The 27,088-nt window shown below is 39.3% G+C and overlaps 1 protein-coding gene across 5 annotated transcripts in view; it reads right to left on the minus strand.

The window, feature by feature from the left end:
- The window catches only part of KLHL29 (kelch like family member 29), a 408,889-nt gene that overhangs the window by 66,231 nt on the left and 315,570 nt on the right, over positions 1-27,088 (minus strand). For all 5 annotated transcript variants that reach the window (XM_052809692.1, XM_052809690.1, XM_052809687.1 and 2 more), the window contains one exon: positions 9,461-9,599. In XM_052809692.1, coding sequence (XP_052665652.1) covers positions 9,461-9,599 — 139 coding nt within the window. The remainder of the gene's footprint in view (positions 1-9,460; positions 9,600-27,088) is intronic.

Below are 27,088 nucleotides of genomic sequence, written 5' to 3' on the forward strand. Positions count from 1 at the left end.
ATGAAGAGAAACTACGTCTTTTTATCTCTGTCAAATTATTTTGATTACCAAAGAAAGGACTCCAGTCTGGGATAGGCAGCTTCTCATGAAGCTTAAGAGTCTGTTAGCTGTGTCCTCATTAGAAACTCCCGTTCAAGTCTATACAATTTAGACTGAACATCCTGTTTACTGTGGAACATAATCCTTAAAGCATTGAAACTCCAGGCAAAGAAGAGAGTGCAATGTTGCTGCACCTTAACTGTCCACTATTTGACTTCTCATCATCTTCAGAGTTATTAATGGTTCAAAACCCACGTGTCTATTTATCTTGGGAGAAGCAACAAAGAAACTTCATTATATTATAGCCAACCTTCAGCTACGAACAGAACAGACACGGCACTCTACATAGAAAGTCGTATTTTGTACTGAAGACCTTGATTTATCATAATTACATGCTCATGAGGTATAAAAGCATAGATGCCCAAACATACCAACATACATTTCCACGACACACGCACCAAGATGCATGTGCATACTGAGGTAACAGGTTATTTTCTGAGTTATTCAAGTTTATGCAGCTGCAAGGTAATCAGTCATGTAAATGATGACAGGAAGGGACATTTATAGAGCAACATCATTGCAATATGTATGTTATAAGGCACTGAATGTTCTATTAAATAGGATTTAAAAAAAAATAAATTACACCCTAGCATCGCTTTTCCTTTGGAATTATTTTATCAGCTCAAAATGTATTAACTTGCAAATCTCTGCCTTTGTTATACTATCTTGTAGATAAATATTATCTTTGAGCCTCAGCCACTATCCATCTGTCTCATGAGAGAAGAAAACATATACTGTAATGGTGCTATTGTATGATTACAATAAAGAACTAGTAAAATCACAAGATTAAATAAATTACATTGTTTAAACACAGGCTTGCAAATTTGTCATGAAAATTTACCTGACCAACAAATCCATTTGCTCACTTTTTACCAGGATGTTGATACAAATAATGTTCCTTGTTCCAGGCAAACAAAATTTGGCAAGACTAGTGTAACTTATTAGGGTCAAACGCTGCCAGTGTGCACCTGCTCTATCAGAAGAAAATCAGGAAAATTAATGGCTGTGAGCTCGGGCATGCACTAGCAGCTCCTACTAATTCACCATCACAGAAATGATCATTAGAAACCAAGTCGAGCAACGGGATTAACAGCAAATGCTTTTGTTCACGGGCAACACGGCCAGAATAAAATAAAACAAACAAAAGAGCCACGTCTCCTACATACCCTTAATGCTATTCACTGACGGAACACAATCTAATTGCTCGGTCAAGACTATTTCTAAAGGCGCAGGATCAGCGGCAGCCTGTAACGCTATAGTGTCGGAGATCACAGTCGGAGGCACAAATCTGCCTCCCTGCTGAGATTTAAGAAAGAAGATGACGAGTTTGAAGATGCTGGCTTAAACGACTAGCAAGTGAATGAAGAAGTGAATAGTGAGTGCCCTTGGAAGAACAGCATTTCGACCTATACTTTTGCTAGGGACTGAGAATAAGCTGAATCTCACACGGTACTAGTGGAGAAGTTAAAAAAATGGGACAACTTATTAACAGTGCAGGATCTAACTTGTTTGCAAGTATCACTGGCAGCCTAATTCAGCAAATATGTGGCAAAATATCCTGGAGTGAGAGCTACTATTTGCTAAAGGTAAATAAAAGATGCAAGCAAGTTTTGGTGGATTATATGGGAAGGAAGATTAAAAATGAAATGACAGAATAAAAAATTTATTCTCATCAAACTTAAAGCTCAGCCCCTTAACCAACTCCTATCTGATTTGTTTTAATGATATTTATTACACTATCAAAAACCAGCTTAGCAGAGAGCTGGCATTATGCAACTAATAAATCTGATTCTTAGGAATGTGGCAAAATTTATACAAGTAATTATGTAGGTAAGTCTATCCAAGGCTCTTTCTCATCATTGCAATGTCTAGAGGGAAAACAGTAATAAAATAATGATAACCACAATTATTATTTATTACTACTACTATGATTATGGTAGTGTCCAAAGATCCCAATCAGCATTTCAGTAATTAGAATTAATTCTGTCAGGCACTGGTTCTTTCTCACTCAGCTACAGGGTATTAGTGCTTTTCTATGGTATACGTAGAGCCAGCCTGTGCTCTGGACATCAATGAAAGGTAATGTATCGCATCACCTATAGCCACAGTACATGTGGGAAAAGGCAGGTAGCTCTTCTCACCCCATCAATCCCTGCCCACACCACCCCGCAGAACTGCTCGGAGTATTTCTGTCACTGAAGCTTAGCACTATGCAAGGAAAAAGAAGGGATCGTTATCTGATATGATCATAACCTGGTCATATTAATTCAAATTCATTATCCCAATCTGGCAGTGGCTAATCCTTGATGATTTAAATGAAAGGAAGTGAACTGCTGATCCCTGGAGCTACCTGTGAGCATGCTGGAGTCGGAGATTTGATTACCCTCGTTTTAGGGCAAGATTGGCTTTTGGAAGTGGCCCCAAAATGACAGCTTTCAAGAACACAGCTCTGGTTTCTACGCTGTGGAAGTTTTTTTTGTTGTCTTTGATCTATTTAGCTTGAACTGCACCTTGTTAGATAACTGTTCCCTTTCGCCCCTAAATTTCAACACAGCCAAGCCTAGACAGGGCTGTGAGACCTAAGTAAATATAGGTAGGTCACCCGCACCGGCATCTTAGGAGTGGTTGTATGACAGCTGCATGGCTTGCAGAGAGGTCTAGCCGGAGCAAGAGAGGTGATTAGTCTGTCATTCCTTGGATAAGATTTGCAGGATTTGTAGTTGTGTCCAGAAATTATGTGAGCAAGAGGCCCAAACTACAGTAAATTGAGATGCTGTCACTGAGGGAGAGGAGCGAGAGGTTAAGTGATTCTGCTCGGTGCCTCTGCAAGCTGCACCTCGAGGCTTGAAAAGAAGCCTTTCTGTCCTCCTTGCCACAGTTTCTCTTCAGGGCAGGGCACATAGATCTGTCCCTCCTTTCAGAGCAGCTTGCAGCCCAAGCCACTCACCCTCCTAATCCATGGCCACGCTCGCCAGGCTGGAAATAGTCGGGCTGCAATGCCTGCTACAGGTTTGGTGGCAGTTCCTTAGCCTGGCAGCCCAGCAACACCGCTGAATATTTGTAAGCTGCAATTCATTTACGTAGAAGACCATACATTTTTGCATGATGAAAACATGTTTTCCAAGGCCTGGCAGCTGCAAAATTTGAAACCCAGCAGGCAGCTCCGACAGGCGGGCGGGAGTGCGGCTGCTTGGCCAGGCAGAGCAAGTGAAGCGCGCTCATGGAAAGGGGCCACCGAAAGCAGAAAGCTGCTTCCCGTGCCAAGATTTTGCGCCCAACACACAGCAATTATCAGTCCCTCATTTAAGAGAAAAATGTCATCCATAGCATAATTTACACCTGCACCCTGGCAGTAAAGGGTGAAGAATATTTTATACTCCCGTGAACCTTCCGTTCTCATAGATTCCTTTAAATGGTTTAACAGAAACCACTGGTGCTGTCTGTCTAGGCACAATATATCCCTCCTGGCACCTGAAACAAACATCATATTTTTAACTCCCTATTTCTCTGTTTTCAAAGAAATGTTATAATTTGTTTCCACATTCATTCTGTTCTACAATGGAGCTGAAGCATGCAGATGTAGAAATGCTGCCTGCTCCTCTCCCGGAGTTAAAAGCAAGGTTCTTAATAAGTAGGAAAACACGAACGGGTCACCAAGAGTAGATTTTTCTTTCATCTGCTATTTCTCATTTTGGGCTTTTTACAACGTAAACACAAACCAGACAGTCTGTTTTCCAGACACCTAAATGCTTCTGCAGTTTTGTCAGACTGTTTCAGATGGATAGCGGCAGGTTTCTCTGTCTTGCATCCAAATGCTGGCTTTCCACACAATGGTGTAAAATGCAGAATGACATCTCTGTCTTCAGTGTAGGTGTAAAGCAAAAGGAATTTGGTCCTCTCACCCTAAATGCTTTACTTCTCCTGCCTTCCTGCCCCGCCTTCAAGCCCTAGGAGAGTATATACAACGCTATTTTAGAAAAAAATAAAAAATAAAAAGTCTAAACGCTTGCAAAAAGAGGCAAGGTATCGTGGAAAAGCCATTTGGCCATGAAGTCACTGGCTCTGCTCCTTAGGAAAAGAAGGATGAACATAGCATTGCCAGATTACACTGCATCAAAAATACTTGCTTCTTGTCACCGAATCTGTGTATGTGACTTACTGCTCTGTTCTAGTGGAATTAGGCAGACAGGGTGACTTCAAAATTAGAAATTATCATTAAAATAAAATCTTGAAAAGATAAAGCTTATAGTGTATATCTTTACCACTTATAGTGTGTATCTTTACCACTAACTGACCACAGAAAAATAAAACTGTAACTGACCACAGAGAAATAAAACTAAAGTCTGCCCATTTGGCCAGACTTTTGGCAAGAGACTTTTATATCAAGTGCTTCCTATTATTTATGTCATATTTGGTAGAGATTCCAGCACTTTGGGTTGGATTAAGAAGAAGAAAGCAGCAAATTAAAATGTTCCGGTAGAACTCTCTTTGTTATGGAAATATCAGACATTCCATCTATCCAGCAGCTGTATTTGTCTATCCCAAATGCAGCTGGAAAAAATGATGCCTCTTCATGGGATTTTCCATTCCGTCCTTCCTTCCTTCCAGAACACACACATCTTCTACCATTTCTTCTAGGGCAGATGATAGAAAGACACAGAGCTCGTTTCTCTCCTTCCCCAAACCAAGGAGCTGTAGCTACAAGACTGGATTAAATAAGAAAATCTGTGCTCTGAGAGAGGGGTATTTTAGATACGGTTTTCTTGATGGATTGTGATCTACTTCATTCTTTCTGTGTACATATATAAGCACATGTATGTGACATTCAGACAAACACTGGGTTCTGGAAGGAATCATTCACGTACTTTTAGCCAACTACAATTCAGGTGTCTCATCAGAGCTGGGTGACTGGCCTTTCTCCATGGGCAAAGAAATATGAGCACTTCCACAAGGCAATTCACGTTATTTATCTTAAGGTGGGATGAATTGCCCTACAGACATTCCTGTCTTTCCTCACAACAGCAGAAGAAGCTTAGATAACCAGATTAGGCTGGACCCCTGAAGGAAGCAATGTAACAGCCATCGTAAGTTTAGAGTCTAAGCAAATCACCTCAGCTCTCTCTTTATTAATAGTAAAGAGGGATGGCCTCCTCCTCATCTTGTATCTTAGACACCTATTTTATGGTGAGAGAACTTGCCTCCTGGAGAGGTATGTCTCCCTCTCTGTAGACTATAGCAGTAGTCTAGAAAGTGAGGTTAGACTATATCTGCCTTAGATGCCAACCTTGAGCCTAAATATTGGTTGCCTAACAGCAAGAGACAAGCACCTCTCATTGCTCCAGAGGGAATCTCCCACCTGCCTGCACATAGGTGCCTGAATTAGGAGAAAAAGCTCCTTTGGAAGCCTTCAAGGTGCTTCTCTTCATCGCCTCTACCATAAATTAGGCCCCTGCTTTGGGAAGGCTTTCTTAAGTACCTAAAATATAGGTGCAAATTAGAGGCCAAAGTCAGGCAGACTGGAAGCAACTGTAGTTGGTGGTGCACTCAAAATATGTAAGATGGTATTTAGAGGACAGATCCCTATTCCAGCTGCTATTTATCATCCATTTTCTCTTGAAGTCCTATACAGCAGTAATCTTGTATGGGTCACAGTTTGAAGAAGCTGACTAACCACATGATTTCCCCAAGCGCAGATAAAGTACATCAACTCCTCTATATGCTCTATGCCTGAAGGAGCAAGCAGTAAGGCCAAGTACTAAACCCCATACCTGTCATAAAGTAGGCTTGAATATTCACCACAGAAAAGAATGTACTTTAAAGGGGATTTTATGAAGAGGACTTAAGCAAACCTAGCACTCCCCAAATATGTTCAATATTGTATAAAATTGCTCCCGAGGTTGTTAGCGACAGCCTCAGAGCCCCTGAGGTTGTTGCAATATGTCCTACTGTGGGACCAGCCTTGGGCATGCACCCGTCTTCACACATCACCATCCCTCCCCTGCACCTCAATTTCCTCCCTTCGTGGGCACAGTGAAGTGGAACAGACGTCAGGAACATTTCACACCTGCTGTTCCCAATACACTTAATCCTTTTCAGATTTCAGTCCTTTTCACTGAAAAGGACTAAGAGTGGTTTTTATGGTCAGCTGCTGTTGGGAGGGAGATGAATGTTGAGTCCTGGCTTAGGCTCGAGTGCTGTGCAGCTCCTAACAGGGACTGGTTAACCTGCTCCAAGAGCACGGCGCTTGGTATGGCGCTGAGCTTAGGCTCAGGACTGGGCTAAACCAACCTCAAAAGGGCCATGCTCATATATTTAGAAGATAAATCACATGGAACGAGAATTTTCTGGATGAGGACCAGAATGCTCAGCACGTTGTAGGATTAACCATTTTCTGAGAAACTAAGGGTTTCTCAAAGTGCCCTCTCATTACCAAATTTGTTTCATAAATAGTAAATAAGTTTAGAATTGTTTTGGTCAATCAAACCTGTTTACCATCTTTTCACTACAGTGCAATAAAACCAACATATTTTTTTCCCTGCTATGACTAATTCTCATCAAATAGCTTTCCTCAAAAGGGGCAATAACTCTAGTTCTATTATGCTTTTTGTCTATATTGGTGTTTTGGGGTTTTTTTTTGAGGAGAGGATAATCAAACATTTTCTTTTATTTGGCTTTGAACATTTCACTTTTATTCTTTTGAGACACTACTTGCTATTCTACCATCAGATACCAACTCCAACACACAGTGGAATCAATGGCAGAACATGAGGTTAACAACAACTAGCCTGTGGCAAAGAACAGCTGAAGTAAATACTCTGAAAGATATTCTTTTTCTGCATATCTATATGGATGCACATAGCACCTTCATGAATAGATCATCTCATTGATGTTTCTGGTGACCTATTAGTGCCTTCGGTTGGAATTGCATTAGAGTTTAACCCTGGCATGCACTGACTGAATTGGCCTTTATATCATACTTAACATAAAGAGATGTCCTTTATTCTTCAAGAAAAACTGCCATTTCTTGTTTTAATTTCTATAATAATACAAAGATAAAAATCACATAAAGCTTAAAGTACCATCTCAAAGGAGGTGCTAACAGGAGAGGATTCTAGACATGTTGTATTTATAAACATACTGACTCTGTGAACTATAATGATTTTGTATTATTAAGGGCATGAACCTACAAAATACTGAGTACCTCTTGCAACTTGAGTCCTTGACTTTCATTGACTTCATGGGGCTTCTAAACCGGCTACTCTTTCTACTGTAAGTATCCTCTAAAAAGCAAGTCTTTAGAAATTCCACCCCATAGCCCTGAGTTTATTGTCTCGCAAAGACACATTTGCTCAGTTTACAGGTGAATATTTATTTTTCTCACCCGACAGTTTTGCAAACTCAACTAGACATCAAGCTGGATTTTTCCTTATTCAAGCATCATCATCAGTAATAAAGGTATTTTTGCCTTGGATACACCTGTGCAACTCCATTAGCCTTCATCAAGGTTACATGTGTGCCACTGAGGTTATATATGGAAGACAACTGGGATGGAGAGACCTGACTGTGGACACAAATTGACCTCTGGAATATTTATTGCTGATGATGATGTGAAAGAAGGCAAAAAGTGGTGAGGTTGGCAAATGGGCTAAACCTTTCACTGTTTTTTTCTTGTAACGCATGTGAGCAGCTGAAAGACAATAAATGCTGAAATCTAAGGTTTTGCTATCATAGTCTCTTTTCAGAGCATTTTAAAAGGTTGGGGTTTTTTTGTTTGTTTGTTTTAAATGAGTTCATATCAGAGCAGTGTTCAGTCTAAAGTGTATCTCTATTTGATAACTAAATAATAAAGCAGCAACATTCCTCAGTGTGCTTCTCGAAATAGATGCTGCCTGGTGACTTCTGCACAGAAGCAGATGTCTTTGCAGCAAAATCCAAACGACAGTCTTTGGCCAGTCAGTTACTGGATTTCTGTAAGTTGATTCTAAGATTTTCTTTCCCTATAGACTTTACTCCTTATCACCCTAAAAAGCATATACTGTAGCCTTAACAATTAAATGATAATGAGCAGACAGAAGAGAAAGGACAGGAGAGATCTGGCATAGCTACAGCTAGCAATCATTAGATTTACAGAGGGGAAAAGACATGCTTCCTAGGCCAACATATTTTTTATGAATAATTGATAAGGCAGTCAGCACAGTTATATCATAGAAATGTAATATATATCCATAATTATAAAACCAGTTTTGTGCAAAAGGACACAATACACTGAAAGCAGATACCAGCCAATATGCCATCCTGAAATAAAATACAGTCACTATTGTGTTAGTTGGCAAAATTTAAATACAGGATTTGAAGCAAGCAAAATGTTCTTTAATCCCATTTTTTAGCACAGTCCAGGCTCAGTCTGCTCAGGAAAATACTGCAAGGCAAAATCAGCAGCTGCATTAATTTGCTGATGATTGAGAGAAAAATGAAAGTTATCCTCATGGTTTTTTTCTCCCTACTTGCTACTCTAACTTACTAATAATACGAGAGCACCAATTTATTCCTATGCGAGTATATGAAGCATACAAATTGAAAAATCAATGTAATGGAAAAAAAAGATTATCATGCACTGTTTAGAATCAATCAGCTAGAAACAGAGGGGGGAAAATGCGAAGGCGGAGACATGATGTTTAGAAAATGTACATATTGTACCTACCCTAAGCTAGAGTGTTTGTAGGAGTAATCTACCCTTAGTCTAACATGCAGACTGAGCTATATTTTGACCAGAAAATCATCTTATTGCCAATCTTTTCTAGAGAAATTAATCAGTTGACTTTTCTTCTTTTGAAAGTCCCCACATAATAAAAATATCAATCCCTTTGCCCATAAAAGCCACACAAAAGCATGTAACAAAGATTTCAGGGTGAAGGGATTATGATACTCGAAATGCTTTATTAGCACGATGTCTCAGCATCGCTCACCAGAACGCTGATGGCTTATTGTAGCCCGAAGGACAGACTTTTGTCGCATGTGACAGAGTCCCTTGAAAACATCGACAGCAATAGTTTTTAGTTGTGGTCTGAATCACCATTAGCAGTTGAGTTTAAATCTTAGATCTCTCAGTGGTGGAACACTTTCTTCGGCCAAAACTGGCCTCTACTCATCAGAAATAATTACACTGTACGAGTCAGATGTGTAACAAATGGGTCTGAGTCTCAGTTTGGAAATACATTCAGAGGAGGTGGAAAGAATGGCTACTGGCTCTGTGACAGGAGATTCAATCTTCATAAACCTGCAAGAGAGGGGAGGAAAAAAAAGCGACACAAATGCTCCCTACAAAAGAACAGAGCAGATCACAGCTGGAAGGAAGGCAAACCTTTTAATCAGGTCCTTGAAATACAAGCTGCAGGAAGCTAGAACATTTTGGTGGACTTCAAACTCTTTGCCTTCAACAATAATTTTCAGGTCTGTAAACTCTTTCGCTCTGCGTTGCTGGTTCAACTCCTTCAACATTTCTGCAGAACAGAGAAGACAGACAGTGCCAGGGTTCCCATTAAGAGTTTTTTATTTTTACTTTTTACTTTTCATTTTTTTTTTGTAAAGAAGTAGAGAAACAGGAAACAACTGATATTTTTGTTGGTAAGATTGGCTCAACACAGACAGTCAGAAGTTACGAACATAACATATTAAAAAAAGAAAAAGAAAAAAGCAGGAACCAGTAGGTCTAAACAACTGAAATATATATACAGAAAAAAAGCAAAAACAATCCTAAATTTGGAAGGGTTAAAAATGAAAACAAAATATTTCAGCATCAGCAAATCAGAAACACATTATCACAGAAAAGTTAAAATAATTTGTTATAATAAAAATCAAGAGCTAATGAATTTCTATCCAAATGCAAATAAGTTTTGAACATACTAGAATAATATTAGTAAAAATATGGTATTATGATGCAATATGAACTGGATATGGGTCAAAATAATAAAACCACAAGACCTGCAAAAATAACTTATCCTTAACATAGTAAAAATGTGTTAAGCCTCTCAGTTAACATAATAAAATAGTACTTCTAAATAATATATAAATTACAGGGCACAAAAAATTAGCCAAATTATCAATGCATCTTGAAATATACCTCATCTATATAGACTACAATTGTATATGTTTCAGAATTAGCTTAAAAGCATCCTTATGATAAAAAATAATCTCACGCAGAGAAAAAATTACTGCCTTTTATAGCAATTCCCATTTTTGCACTCCAAGGATTTTTACCGTCACAGCATTTTTATTTTTTAGCCTTCAATGGCTTCATTTACAGCAACAATCAACTTTCACACATCATGAAAGAATCGTAATGATTAAAATAACCTATGAAAGTGTTTCCATCCTGCAATAAAGCACCTACCTTGCGTGATGTCTCCTTTTATAAAGCCTATTGGTACTAACAGAATGAAATAATAGCATGCCATGTCTTCATGTGTGGATGTGAACTACTAAGCAACCTACATGTTTTATATGCTGGCTGGACTTTTAAGGGTAAGACTTCCCTCCAACTTTGCAGACCAAAGTGGCTATCAAGATGAATAATATACTTTTCACCTGGGCAATAGCCTGGCAGTTCAGAAGCCAGTGATCAAGATGATAAAAGAGCTGATTTTAAATACTAAAGGATTTTGGTTTTATTTTATGTTTGCAATAGGTCAAGGTTCTCATTTTCTCAGTATAACACCCTGAACACATTCCTCTTCAGACAGATCTGTAAATCAAGAACAGTTCTTTACATGAAGTCCTTCCTTACACGAAGTAAAAGGGACCCAAAGAGTGTGTAACTATAACTGTGTTTAATGCCACTGTCAGGCTCGGGCACTGGGCTGCCAAAGCATCACCAAAGGGCCTTACGGTGAAATGAAGACCCAAATAATCTTTGTGTTCTGCTGCTTCCCCAAAGAAACTCAACAGGAATTGTTTCAGTGAAGCCCTAGTGGTTAAACAACATGAAAGCATGCAAATACACAACCGTGGCATGAAAAGAAACTGAAGTTCTCCCAAGCCCCAACATCTGTGGTGCACATTTTTCAGGCCTAAGTAAATAAATGTCACCTTGCACATTTATGTCTATTTAATGGAAACACAGTAGTGTCTGAAAGGCTAATTATTCTGTGCTGAAATGGGTCAGTGCTCTCCAGAGAGCAAGCAGATCATTAGAGAGGGCACAGAAATAACAGCAGGCTTGTGTCAGATCTATAACAGGGGAAAATAAACCACTCTGTCCTGTGGGTGCTATAGCAGGGGCTATTTTTAACAAATTCAACTGAGCTAAAGTACAATGATACATTTTGAGCAAAACTTAAAATGGGGACCGAACGCTCACTCTTCTGCAGGAAAGTTTCAGGCTTTTGCTGGAGGCGCGGTGCCTAAAGTCTGACTTGACCATGAATGCTTCAGGTCTCAGTTAAAGACCAAGGATGCTTTGGACACAAGGGGTGTTCCACTTGATTTAGGGTCAGAGTGACTAAGGTCTCTGGTTTCACAGGAACAGCACCAGGTGCTTCTTAGCTGCATACTTTTGGAGGCGATTGTGGAGGAAGCATTTTTTTGTCCCTTTTCACATATGAATGACTTTTTTTTCTGTCTCAGTCCATTTTCCCACTTTCACTTACAGCAACTACATTTTCCTCCCAACCAATTTTCTATCATTTCATTTCTTAAAGACAGTTACTTTTCCCTCTAAACTTTCTGATATTCTCCTATCCCCTACTTAATTTCACTTTTGTTTTCTGTCATTCCCCTTTTCAAATTTGCCCAACTACTGTCCTCCATCCCCATTTGCACTTTTCCTAAGTTCCTATTCAAGAACCTTTTCTCTAGTACCTGTGGCAGCCCTTTACAGTCTTCCTTGCAGAACCTTTCAAGACAAGGGCTCCAAGACTAAGTGATACAAGTTTAAGATTACACTTACATAAGGGGTCAATCTCCATCTCACCTCATTCCATTTCCTCCTTTTAAAGCTCATGATCAATTATTGTTAGTGTTCAAAAAGCACAACTGTATGAATAGCAACTGCTTAGATGGATCCTGCGCTCCAGGAGAGAAGAGGCAACAGAGTTTAGTTGCACTCTGAATGGGCTGGGGGTTTTCGGAGGTGAGCTCAGGATAAGCGGGACAGTAGAGACCATCCTTGAACTCATGAATGTGGCCAAGATTGCCGAATAACAATACACAGAGTTCAGCCACTGCACCTATAGATGTTGTGCTCTCTGTGCTATCTCCAGTATTGTGAGAGCTGGTTTGAGCATCTAAGTCCCCAAACGGTTCTCCCAGGTAATGGGCTGATTACTTGGACTTTACCGAGCACTCTGTAATTACATCCAGTCCTGCAGTTCCGGGGCACAGTTTCTAGCTATGCTCTTTACACACTTCAGTGTGCTTTATACTGCATGCATTCATTAAGGGATGCAAACCAGAAAAGACTGGTCTGGAGCAGTGGTGCAATTTGGCTCATAAAGAACCAGAAATCAGAACAAACCCTAATCAGAAACTGAAGCTCCTCTTTTTCCTATAGACATTCAGAGGCCATAATTCTCTCCTAGTCCCCCTGACTTGTTATAGTGCTCTCCACAGAGGGATGACTATGAACAGTCCTGTATTTTTTGTGGCTCGGTTTCTGAACTAGAAAGAGAAGAGGCAGGTGGAGAGGAGAAGGAAGTCAGGAGACTGCATTGATTCATTGATCTTCCTTGCTGAGGCTCCTTTGTATTACTAAATAACTAGCAGGCATTAGTATTGGACACAAGGTTATATCAGAACGGGCCCTCATTCTCAGAGTATTTGTAATGCTCACACTGTGCTTAGCCAGGCATTAATGATTTATGAGGACTCAGGATGAGTTGCAAAACAAATTTTTTCACCAGGTAATAATGCCTGCCGATGAGTTGTAAAAGGAGAGACAACACAGTGCAGTCCTGGCAGTGAAAAATTATCTCAGCTATCTCCTGCTAGTTCCTCTTCTGGGCTCCTCCCAATATTCAGCATTTCCTCCAACAAATGGAATTTCCTGAAACCTTCAGAAAAGGATGTGCTGGGAATTCCCTAGTGGTTATTTATTCCTCTGGTTTCTTTGTTCTTACAAAGGGTTTTTTCTTTGCTTTTCTTCCTCATTTCATTTCTTTTTTTTTTTTTTTTTTTTAAGCAATCCAGGTAAAAATAAAGTGCAAGGACAGTTAAGCTGCAAGGTTTCAGCAGGGTGGGCACTGATGTTCCCTCTCCACAGTGAATCACAGCAAATGCCCTCACATCCATAGTGCAAGGAATTTTCCTTCCTGCTCTAGGTGCACAGACATGTTGGGACTGCAGAAACCAAGCCAGTCCTTTGCCTTCTTCATCATTACTGATGCTAAATCATTCTCAGTCAAAGACTGGTTGAATGTTTTCTTCACAAAGAAATACACAATAGACACGCCCATGTTCTTCCATAATTACTTAAGCCACGTAGTGGTAGAACCTGAAGGGGACTTGACCTGAAACCTGCAACTGAACATCTCTGCGGAGCTTGTGAAAGGAAGCACTTTCTATCTTGCCATTATCAGCTTTCATATCATTGCTTGGGGGCATTTAAACATAATTATATTGAGAATCCCAGAGACAATATGGGCCAGAAGGTGTAAGTGACTTTCCTCAGGTCAGGAACAAAGCCAGGAAGAACTCAGAAGCTTTGATTCCTGGTCCCCAGCTCCACCCAGCACACTACATTTTCTCTTTCTTAATTAATGGACAAATTACAAATTAAACCGAAGAGCCCACAAGCCTTGGATCAAATGTAGGACCAAGAACAACTGTGTAATTTTGTAGATCAAGTAAAGGGAACAGAAATTATATAGTGAATCTTTTTTTAAATTACTTATGATCAGAAATAAAAATGAACAAGGAACTTATTCCCCAAGTTTATTTATTCTGTATTTCAAGCACAGTGGAGACTGGATACCCAGTCAAAGATCCTCTCTAATGCACACTCCTGTGGCACAATGGAAGCTCTCAGGTTTATTTTCACTTCTAATGAAGAACTCTTTACTTAAATATGAGTAGATAAGGCTTTAAAAGGGGGCAGCAAGAGCTACAATATAATGAGCTGTGAAATACGGAAGAACACTTTTTACAAACAGTATTTTTTAAAACTTGCTTGGAAAAACTAACTTATAAAACTGCAAAGGGTAATTGATGAAACATCACTAATTATTCTTGTGAAGAACATGCAAGAGACCAGTGCTTGCCCAGACAGCCCCATGCTTTCATGATTGGGACAGAAAATGTGGGAAAGCCAAGAAAAGCTACCAGAAGGAAAATCCAATTACTTTCTTGCCTTAATAAGTAAGGAGATTAATTCCCAAGGTTATGCTCTCGTTATGTAAAACAAGCATTTTAACCATTAAGTGGCAGCACTGCATACAGTTGCTTATTTTGATAGACAGTGGTAGAGTGTGTGTAGCTACAAGAAATTAAATTATGAAGCAAAAGACCTAGCAGTCGAATAGGAGTTACGAGTGATGGGAAAGCGTGTACCATGGTGAACCTGTCCTATTGAACCACACAAGAATTCATGATTTTTTCCCAGTGTTGACAAGTCTCTCTTTCTCCTCACTGCTACTCCCGCAGACACACAGAGAACCCCAAAGCCTGGAGAGTGCCACAATAAACTGCTCCATCTACCCTCATGCTGTTGATAACTAGCTTGAAGGAGCTGCATAGAGAGATTAACAACTAAATGCCTAGTTGCCTCATTACGCACACACACTTAGCATTGCAGTGGCTAAGGCTGTTCTCCACTCCCCTGGGACATCTTGACACTGCAGATCAACTACCACTGAACATCATCCCTTAGGGTATCCCATGATTATTGGGCAGGGGGTTAGTTATTTCCCAGTTGACAAATACACCATCAGCTATGGCAGCTCCCATGTGGTGTGAAGACAAGTACACACCTCTGGAGAACAGCTTCCTACTCGGGATCAAGGACAAGAAATAGGTCCCTTATTCTCTTTTGGCCTGAAACGAAATAGTAATAGAGAAAAAGAGGAATGAGCGAAGTCTTGTGGGAATCATTAACAGATGAGGATGACTCAGATATTATCTTGTGATCTTCAGTATCCTTCCTGGACTCTAAAAATTAAACGTCTAGTTATCTGGACTGTCTCTGTAGTCAAATAGAGACAGAAACACGTCTCACATACAATCTAGCCCCTTCTGTGCACTCAGCGAGGTAGGACACACTACCATGGGTGTCTCTCCCCAGGGATTACCAAGGGAGATTAGAATTAGCTGAGACCGGACACTCTTTTTTTTTTTTTTGCACAGAAGGTGAGAATTATCTCTTGCAGATAAATACTGTCGCTTTTTCCTTTTGGATCTCAATTCTAGTTGAACTTCTTCAAGAGCAGAAGGAGAAGGGGGCATAACAAAGCTGGGACTCGCCTATACGACGATCCTTTATCAGTGAGATGGGGGAGGCAGACAAATAGTGAAAACACTCTCGCTCTGTACTGTGAAGTGCCAAGGCTGCTAATGGCTTGAGATGGAGGTGCAAAATACTGCTGTATGACAGTGGTGTGTCCAGCCCTCCTCCCCCAATCTGTATTGATTATGTAGTTTCCACATGATGCCATCCTGCTCGAAAGGCATCTGAAAATGCTCGACTGCTTGTGGCCGTCTCCTGAACGTTTTGCTGTCATAAGTCCTTAAGCCAGATAAAATGAACTGAGAAAAGCTCAATACTGACTACAGGAGCACTAGAGCCCCAAAGCACAGGCTCAGCCCTACAGAGTTTCTGCTAGCCAGCTACACTCCCTAGTGAAGATGGAGCATATGTTGATGGAGAGGTATCACTGCTGGCACAGCTACACCAACCTCTGAGCAAAAGGCAACGAGACTCATCTTCTGCTGGGTTTTGTCAGCACAGCAATGTGAAATGCAAGGTGTGAAGCTGTCATACTCTGAGCTGATACAGCTATGGCAGTAGTGCAGACCAACCTGTCTAGATCTTAGTCTTGTTGACACTGTTATACACCTGTGGTGCTGAAGAAAACAGTAACAGATGCTGGAGAATGCGGAAATATTTTTAAATCCCATACTGAACACCACATATGTGGCTGTATATGATAATTCTGCTCAAAGGATTGTTGGTCGTGAGATGCCCCATTGCGCTAAATAATTTTTCATTGTTCACATAGACAAATTCTTCTCACCTTGTAATGATGAGAAAGGGTCAACAAAGTCAGCTGTGGTGATTACACACTTGAGGAAGACAATTACAAGTCTATGTGTAAATGGAACCTTTCTAAATACATTAAAAACTGAGGGAAGTCATCATATCATGTTTTGAAACTGATTTTCAGGCTATTATCATCACTAGAACTGACATTAGGAGATACCTCAAGGATGCCTTCACACATTATAGAGTTGCTATTTCCCTATATTAGGCTGCAGAACTATTTCAACATATTTTCTGACTATATTCAGAGATGAACGACACCCTTAATTTCTAGAAAATCTACTTAAAATGCAACTTCGGAGAGATTTTGGTATCACAGTTATGCATAAAAATAATAAAAACAGGAGTGTTGGGGCTAGAATAGCTTTGCTGCTTTGACTTATAAGGTAATGTCTTCTATGGTATCCATGCCTGCTAATTTATAATCATACAGGGTTACAAATGCACAGCGAGCGTATGTGACTGGCTTTGAAAATGAATTGCATTTACATTACATATATGGATGCACAGAAAGAATGAGAAAAAATAGAAAGAGAATCTGATCTCTTTAGTTTTCCAACATAGGCTGTAACCCACGCAAGGGGAAAGAGCAAGACCAAAGTATCCAGCATAAAAATACCCACTGAGATGTTGAGATAAAGATGCAGCTTCCTACATCAGGATCTGCTGGTTTTTTTTTTCAGGATTCACCGCTGATTAAATATAAAGTTGGCTGCGGCCTGTTCTATATTGGCCAAGGCAAACAAACCCCAGGGGATCCCAGCAAATTGCCACGCTGGCCCCCTGTTCCATATATAACATGCCACTATATCAGTTAGCACTGTAACGTGATTTCCAGGCAGACAATAATTTTCTCTGGAGACAAAATGAGAGAGAGAGACAGGCAGAAAGAGAAGGGAAAAAAAACCCCTGTAAGCGCTGGAAATGCAGAAAAGCCCAAATTCAAAGAGAAATTTAGTTCTGATTGTTTTATTTACCAGCAGGCAGCCCTGAATATCAATACACACTTAAGGGAAGGCTAAAATATTTATTACTATGTGATCTGGGATGGACTCAGTATCATCCTAATTGCTTGTAGCAGAAGACTAGCAGAGAGCTTTTAGACCTTTTTGATCTCTTTATGTAGTGCAAGGCATTAGCTAAACGTTTCCTAGTTTTGAAGGCTTTGAACAAGAAGCACCCATCTGTGAAACCAGTAGTGTAATCAACAGGCTCCCTGACATGTCAGCTATAGTCAAACGCTGACCAGTTTTGGTGGTGTAAGAAAAAAAGCTGCGAATTGTGTATTAACAGTGATCAGCCACACACATGTGCATACGTACAGCTGGCAAACAAAACGCTTGTTTTCCAAAATAAGAAAATAAGAAAAGACAGGTTTCTGAAAATAAATCAGTTATGCATCCAGGACCAATTACACACATTAGAGTAAAGAAAAATAAAAAACTGTAGAGGTGTAATACCTGACAATCAAAGACTTCAAAGCACTTAACATACATTAATTAGCAGGGTGGGGGCGGTTCCTCTGCCCATTGTAAACGAAGGCAGTGCTGCCCAGTTTCAACAGGGGCAGGACTTACTTTTTTCTTAAAATGTACTTAAGTGTAATCAACACAATTCTTTGAAATAAATCCATCTTTGCTGACCAGTGGTAACGCACCTATTTTCTAGCATTCATATACTGCAGTATATGATGCCTAATGAAAGAAAATAAAGCCAACTCAAATCTTTGGCATTGAAATCTCACCATTTCAGAAGATATTATACATCATCTATAAATAATATAGTACTAAATCTAAGTATTTAGGCCTATATACTCAGTGGATGGCTTAGTACTGGGTGTAAGTTACACACCGGGTTAAATGCATGTGACAGCATCTCTTGGTCCAGCAGACATCTCATATGATAAAGAACTGTTCTTTTGGTACAGACTGTGTCTCCACAACGAGACCCAGTGATTCATTACACTATCAGAACAGACAAGTATAATCAAATATTGCAAAATAAAAAAAATGAAAACACTGTCAGTCAACTCCAGGCCCTCCCTCGGGGTGGTCTGCAACCCAACAACTCTGCTTCAACAACTGGTTCCCTGCTCTATAGCTTCAGCATGTCTTGGTGGCTGCACTCATGTCCACTCATGATTACAGAAGTAATTATAATAGTTAAATACAAGGCTGTTAACTTCCCTAAGAAAAAATGATAAATAAGCTATTTTTTGTGCCCCATGAGCTTTAGGAACATGGTATCCTATGTTAAAAAAGCCATAATTTGTGTCAGATTTCCCTTGAACATCTCCCCACTTATAACATTTTCAAATCTCTAGATTCTACCTGTCCTAAAGATGTGAAAGACTTTATAATCGATTTTTTTCTTCTTTTATAAGCACTGTAAAGTTTTCAAGTCTAACAGGGTTGTAGCTGTTTAGGAAATGTTTTGTAAAATGTCCTCCTCACTCCTGCCTAACTCATGTTTTCCTTTGATAGGGTAAACCTTGATTTTTAAATCTTTATTTTTAAACAAACTTTTTGAAAGGTATTGTTGTTAACATTAAGTATTTTTGTATAAATCCTAGCAAAGTCACTTCCTAGTATCTGTGTTGCCTGAATAGTGAGTTTGTACAGTATGGCAAGAGAATATGCTGTGACTGGCTGATAATGTAAGAAACCATTTAACTGCAAATGTTGTTTATATTCATAGAGGAACAAGTTATCAGGAAGTGTTTAAGTAGCTGCCTTACCAAACTCAGAATAAAAAAAAAAAAGACATATTTCAGAAGTCTGTTGAGATTAAAGGACAAAGATTTATTTAATGAGTATTAAAATTTATGGGCTCTCTAAGAATTAAGCAAGCTTATAAAGACTATTTTGAGAGCTGAATGGCTTTCACATAATGAAGATGGTTGATAAGACTTGGCTAAAACATTTCAAATACAAACGAAAACAAAGGGACACCTCAGAAAACATGGTCATTAAGTCAAAATTTCAACTGTGAAAGCAATATACAAATTTCACAATCATTTCATAATCAAAAAATGCTACTAAGACCAACCCGCAAAGGTGCTGAACCTATGAAAGGATGACAACAGGCAATTTTGAATCTAGACAAGCATGAAAGAAGCATGTTTTTCTCCTTCTGTGTAGTTATGGAAACAGAGAGATATAAAGCCCCTCCTAACCGAACAAGGGCTTTTTTCCTTTCTCTGCTCCCATCCGCAACTTTACAGCTGTCACCACAAGTCATCCTGCTCGCTCCTGCAAGCCAGCAGGCAGCAAGTAGGCATCTAAGGCAAGGAGAGAACAAAAGAGGCTGCAATACAGCTTCAGTTCAAATGACAGCCTCACCAGGGCTCCAGCTTGCACTAGGAAGACAAAGTTGTAAAATTTTATGAAAGAATTGAAGTAAATTTCTTTTCTAGAGGTCTTAGCGGGAAACCAGAGATCTATTATAATTTAAGATACTAGCAGTTTCTCTTGCTAATGACCAAAATATCTAGACCAATAGCTCCCCAACAGTAGTTTGCAGGATGACAGGGGTCCATAAAGCCACTTGTGCTGTTCTGAAAAGCCATATACAGAGTAAAACATTAACTGCTTCCAGTTTTGAATCTGAGTGTTAGAGATAGTGAAATGCAAGAAACATTGAGGGCTGACAGGTATCTTTGAAAGATGGTGTTGAAACCGTGCAGATCTGCAGAGGGGACATGCTACAGCTTTAGGTAAACTGAAAATAACGGGACCTAACTTAGATAGAAGATTCTTGATGGGAATTGATTTGTCTGTCTCACGATGAAAATCAGAAATGCGCTGACGTAGATGATGTACACATGTTCTTTGGTATACTGGACTTGGTGAAATTCACATTAGTATGCCCATTGATTCATTTCTTGGTCTTAAACTAGACTATAATCTAGTTATTTAAAACGGAAAGACATGTCCAACCAGAAGCTATTTTACTGATCTGTGACACACTAAAACAGGGCTTACCACTAATTTGGAGAAGGGGGCTGCCTTTGAGGTCCTCTCAAAGGGCAGATGCTTTCTTGCAGCCTTAAATTCAGTGACGAGATCTCCCAAAAGGAACATACAGAACTGGAAATGAAACAACCACCGTTTATTGTCTGTGGTCTTTTTAATTTTTATTTTGCACTCTTCAGGAACAAAACAGTTGGTGATTATTTACTTTGTCTTCAATGATATATTGCCCTATGACACAGAGTAGAACCTGGTGTCTCTAACTAGTGTGGGCTGTGTGTCTGAACTGGTTTCAGGAGAGATAATTATTATAATTTCATTTAGTATTTCTCATTTCTCTAGACCATTAATTTTCATATATCATATACATATTTATGAAAATTGCGGGACTTTTAATTAACTATATAGTATTAGCAGTTTATATGTACAAATGAACAACCCTGGGAACAAACTCATTAAAAATCTATGGCTAAACTTCAAAGGCTTCAGGATTTCACCTCTCGTGTACTTGCCCTCTCCCTGCTCCAGCAGCAGAAGACTAACACGTATTTTAAAAGAACAAATATCTACCTGTGCAAAAGCTGCCCTTTACATTTCACAGGAAATGTCAATATTTCAAAAGTTGGTTTTGTCTTCCCAAGTATCTGTGACCCTTTCTGTGGACTGAACATTTCATATACGGGGTTTTAAAAATGAAAATTGTTCTTAATTTTATTTTTTTCATTTGTATGTACATTTTTACATTGCTTAATAAAATGTCATTAATAGTGGCAGTATGACACAACTGTCATGTCTCACTGCGCTGACGTCTTTAGGTTAGTTTGGAAGCATTTTTCTAGGTCATTATTTTTAATTAATACAATGAATTAGTATATTTTTATTCAAAATGTCAAACTGTTTTAATCGTAACACAAATATGAAACATTGACCTAGAAAATAGGAAGTTTCTCTGGTACTAAAGAGCAACAACATAATTAAAAGCATGACATTCTAAAATGAAAATAGAGTATTTGACCATTTTACATGTTAATGAACTATCATATCTACTTGCTATTTAAATTTTATTAAACCGGGTAGCAAATATAAAATACATTTTGAAACATCATCTTGTAATAAATTCTGGAAATATGTACCTTGTTAATGATGGTTAAATGACTTTTCTAATTAGTGTGATTTGAAAAAAAACTGATTGAAATGGTGTCTTACAGCAAAAAATAGTTTCAAGGACAATTTAGTTCAGTGAAGATACTGTCAATACTACAACAGGCGGTAGATATTTACCTATAATCAGAGCTTGCTTTAATTCAGTTATGGCTGTGCAGTAACTAGTAGAGTTAAACTGACACAAAGCCCTTTTAAATGACACTAAGTGTCTACCAGTTCTAACCAACACACTGGTTTAACTGAGAACAGAATTTGGTTCCCACTACTGTACTGTAAAATAAATACAGTTATACAGACACATGCTTGCAATACCATCAAAGGATTGTTTCCTGATTTCCTGACACTTTTCAATGTTAATTTTCTAGTCAGCTTAACTTATGTTTTGGGTTGTGTTTAGTTTTCCTTTTTTCCTTTAACCATTACATCTTTATTCTTCAACTCCCTCTTGTACACTTGCGATTTTCTCCTAGCAGTATTTTTTAAAGGTAGTAATATATCATTGAAGAATGTGATTAAGATAATTCGGTGCATTCCTAAGGACATTAAATTGCTAGACTGAAGTGTAATTTGGGTAGGCTGCAACGCTTTTTAAAAAATACGTACTGCTGTAAGTGCAAAATAAAACTGAAGATGAACCAGCAGTTCTGGGGTCCTTATCTGCAAGAACTCTAAGAAATGAAAAAAAACCACAAACAAACCAAACCCAGAAGATTTAAAATTTTAAATTCTTCAAAATGCCCAAGTAACTTTTGAGCCTGGGACTTAACAGCTCTTGAAAATTTAACCTATTTGTAATTTCTTATAAAGAAAAACAATGATTTCTCCTGAAATAATAGAGTCAAACTGCTTTTGACTAATCTAAGTAATGTCAAAGGTTAAAAAGATAAAGCTGCAAGGAAAGTACCTACTCTGTAAAACAGCCATTCATCGGAGCCTTAAATCTCTGCTTGTTCTGCAGGAAATAGTCTGCAATGACAACTCGACATAAAAGTAAGACATCCCCTTTTGTAGGGGACTATACAATTCTTGCCTTAATCACGCAAATTTTACATCATTTTAAAACCAATCATTAATACCGGTTTAAGTAAAAGAAGTCAGAGTTCAGAACTGGAAGTGCAAACTCTAGCTATTCTTATGTTTTTTCCACTGTAGTTGATGGACCCAAAAAGTAGCCCAAACCAGTTCTTTTGTGGTCTTTAGTATTCAATCTATAAGTGAGAAAAAATGAATATAACTCTTTAAAAACAACTGTCGAGTATCAAATAGAGCTTCTAGAAGGGAAAAAGACATTCAATAAATGACTCTGACTCTACTTGAAGAATAATCTTTTTCAAGTCCTTTTTGAAAGCAAAAAGAGAATATGGTTGCTGTACACTCACATATTTGGTGGGGCACTGAAACAATGTCTTCCCTATGCCAAAAATTAGAAAGCTACAAAGATTTCGAGTATGTTGAACTTAAAAAAAAAGTCTTTTTTTTTTTTTTTAAATACGTAACAAGCCAGCTGCTCTAGTTTTGTATGGAATCTACTGACAAACAAGGCTGCTGATTACATTTTTGGTTTCTTTTTTTTTTTTTTTCTTGGAAGAAGAGGGCCAGGTAGACTTATAGGCAAAATTCAGGGGAGGGAAGCTAGGAGTAAACCTAGTGAAAAGACATCTTGGAGCAGGATAACCATAAATAAGGTAAGATTGTAAAGCAAGAAAACACACACACACACACAAAAAAAAAAAAAAAAAAAGAAAAAGAAAGGACCTGGAGTTTCAAGGGACTGTGCCAAGCCATAGAAAATGGAAGGCATGTTCTTAAGTGCCAAAGGTAGAGGTCAAGACCATAATGAAAATCTGATATTATTAACTGTGCAAAAAGCAGGGTTGTTTCAGGACTGTGCCAGTGGCAGAAATCAGCCTGCATATGATCGAAGAGGTTGTTTTATGTCATGAAAAACATGTACTACCTCACATACACATACTAAAAGTGATCCAGGAACATTAATAGTTGTTATGCTGGAGTTAAATCCTCATAGACCAGGCTAATTCTAAAATAATGCAAGCATAAAATATTCTAAAAAGTTACACAACTTCCTAAGTGACAGGTATGAAGACAGAAACCCTCTGCTACGTTGGACCTTCCTCAAAGAGACTTTTTTCCTCCCATGAAAACAGAATTATAACTATGCAGCTGTGGCAGATGTTAGTACATGAATATTTATATATCCAGAGGATATTTTGGTCTACTTCACCAGGCATGTTAATATTTGAATAGATTAATCAAAGCACTGAGTTCATGAAGCAAACTGCCCCCTCACCACCACATAGATGGACGTGGTTCATATTCTGAATGATGTGATGCTCCTGATGTACTCAGCCCCAAAGCTCATACCTACATCACCTCGTCGAGTACCTCCGGACCACAAAAGGGAATGCAGGATAGCAGCGCTGGGTTTTGAAAGGACCCAGGGCATGACAGAAAAACAGCACAACACAGTGTGGTGATGTGTGGGCATCGCTAGCTCAGGACTGAACGCAGGCTGGTCTGATGGTGCTGTGCTTAAACTTAGAGCTCATTCCTCTAGGAAGGACTTCCAGCTGTCCCAGTGGCTCACAGGTATAACTAGCCTGCACTTGGACCTGTGACAACAAAAGCCTCCTGGCACAGTACAGCATGGTTTGCCCCATCAGCTTAAGTCTCCTTTAACTCAAACTGCTCTATATCACCCTTCTGGTATCTAAAGCAAAGCACCACACATGTCCTGAAGCATTGGCCGTGATGGGTTGGTGGAAACTTCAGCAATAAACTTTAAATGCATTTTTTTCCCGGAGCTATAGAAAATTTAGAGTTTGCATGAATAGTGGTAACACAACAAAACTTTTTTAACCAGAACTGAACTAAGTTTCTTTTTTAGAAATATGTTATGTAGATGCTCACACACACACGAAAGGCACTGACATTACTGTGGGAGGAATCTAAATGGCAGTAAAGCAAGACTACACTTCAAATTGCTTTTCATGCCTTAAAAAACAGCAAAGGAGAACAATGTACTGTACATGCCTATTCATTTCTACTAGACTGGAAAGTAACACAACTCTTGCCCTTTCATCAATTTCAAGTTGAAGTATTTGTTTGGTATACCCATTTTCAAGTTTATAACTTCACATATACGATATACATGTACTAGCAATATATATTGTTAACTCAGTCTTATTTCCCAGTATTAATGGTATCCTATGTGGATCAATGTTTTTAATAAGAATCACAGCTGTTCTTGAGTGACGGAAAAATAACTGAGCTATCTTTAACAATTTTGTTTTTGTTTTTTTTTTTAAATGAGAAGTGGGGCAGTCTTGGAAAATGTACAAAATATTTAAGGAAAACATCTGAGTGGGTTGCTTTTTCTCAAGGCTGGGAAATGTTAGAAAGCTCTTTGATGTGTCAGCTTTGACAGTTGTTTCGGTCCACCTCAGTTAGCATTGCAGCAGACAGCTGAGGATGCAATTGCTTTCCTTGCACTCACCGGTCCCTCAGGTAGAGGACAAGAGAGCACTCCTCAGAATACTGCTTATTAAAGTTGAATTCTGATAAACAAACACACTTGCATACTTTTACACAGGGTACATATTTTGGGCTGAAATTAATCAAATCTACGTTTAGCTGTATAAAAGGCATTTAGCCTTAACTTTGCCATCCAGGCTCCTTCCGCAGACAGACACAGGCACCTTCAGAGGGGGAGTCTTCTTGCTTCCTTGGACATCTGTTTCAGCACAGCTGGGTTTCCCCCAGGATTGTCCATCTCTCTCTATTAAGTACAAAGGAACGCTAGCTGATTAGCTTTGATTAGCCATCCACATTTTTCAACTCCTTTGATCCAGCTGGGTTGACTCTCATACACTGAAAGGCAGAGATTGTTGAGAGCTGCCCGCATCGCTCCCAGTGGATGGGGAGCACCCGGCACTGGAGCCACTGGCATGAAGGACACCATGCATATGCTGGCAGCAAAAAGAGGTCTCCTGGTCTGGGGAAAATCAGCACATGACTTTTTTCACTATTTAGGAAGTCACCGTGAGGAATTGAAGAGGCTTCTGAAGCCATAAAAGCTCTGCAAGCTCTGAAAGAACAAGCATGTGACCTGAATGCAAAGAGGGAAAGGGGAATTCAAACAGTTTAGGGTTTACTTTTGACAACCAAGCTGTTGGTCTGGGCATAACTGAGGTGGAAAACTGTTACAAGCTAAAGACCGGATGACTGCTTTTGAATAGTAGATACATAAAAGCAAACCTTAATTGGTACTGTTTTGTTCCTGGCCTATTCTAGTGCAACTTTCATTACAAAATTGTCATTGAGAGCCTAGGAATATTTGCCATCCAAAACTATGTTGAAGAAATAGAGTAACAATTTGTATATCCATAGAGACTGAGGAACCACAGGAGCGTATCAGAGAGAGGAGAAAGAGAGCTAGATATGCATAGGAGGCAATTTATTTATTTAAAAGCATTCAGGAAAGGTTGTCTTTAATCCAAACTCCTTCTGCCAAAAAATAGTAATTTGAATGAGCACTGAATGAAGGGCAACTTAAGACTTTGATCTCTTTATGTGTTTATGCCACCCCACTGCTTGATGGCTTCACCATCCCCTGCCACACGCCGCTAGCTGATTTTCTTAAGAGCTGCTACTCTTTCCCGGTTGCATCCTCTGCCGCGGTTGGGTTGTGATCCTCAATGCCCTGCTATCCCAGAGCCCCCGCCCCTGCTGGCACAACAGCCCTTCCCGCGGCATTTCGAGGACAGGCACAGGGCAACCTCTGCCGTCTCATTTGATGGTGAAGTTGACAAACGACGTGTTCACTCTGGCTCTGGAAGTCCAAATGCGCCCTCCGCGATTTTGATCAGAGAAGCAGCGTGGCTCCGTTTGCCTTAGAAACCATGCATACATCATTTGAAACATTAAGAGCCACAGCCAGGCTGGGACTTAGCACTCCAGATTTACCCTGCAACCCGAATCTCCCGGCTGACAATGAAATGCTTCGTTGCTGCTCTGCCAGGACGTAATTTTCTTTCCACCCAGCAACAGGCATGAAGGCATTTGAAATCACACTGTAACCCTGACAGGCGCTTCGAAGCCTTTCAAGGCCAGCAGAAAGAAAAGACAGAGAGGGGGTGAAAGACAGACAGAAAGAGTATGCAAGGATGGGGAAACTACACTGAATTAGAGTTAATTAAACCCAAGCTTTGACAATGTTTAAATAACAGGATTCTACACCTAGCCCTGGAATGCCTGTACAAGCTGTCATTTAATTTAAAAGAGCACAATAGCTAAATGTCAGTCTCCAGGCAGATCTTCTGCATCTTTCTGATACTGTGTTAAAAAGTCATTATAAAGCAGAAGTTCAGATTTTTTTACAGAGTTTGATAATAGCCTTCTCAAACTTCACATTGCAAACACTCGATATGGCACTTGTGAAACCAGGAGGAGAGTTATCCTGGATAGCGCTAGGAAACCAAAAAACCAAAATCTTGAAATCTCCTAAGCTAAGTCTCAGCCTAATCTGAAGATGAAAAAGGGAGAGTTTTTTCCTAGCAAGACAAATCATCTAATAGCAAAATGCCCCTAT

Source organism: Harpia harpyja, chromosome 15 (genome assembly GCF_026419915.1).
Source record: "Harpia harpyja isolate bHarHar1 chromosome 15, bHarHar1 primary haplotype, whole genome shotgun sequence".
Classification (NCBI taxonomy): domain Eukaryota; kingdom Metazoa; phylum Chordata; class Aves; order Accipitriformes; family Accipitridae; genus Harpia; species Harpia harpyja.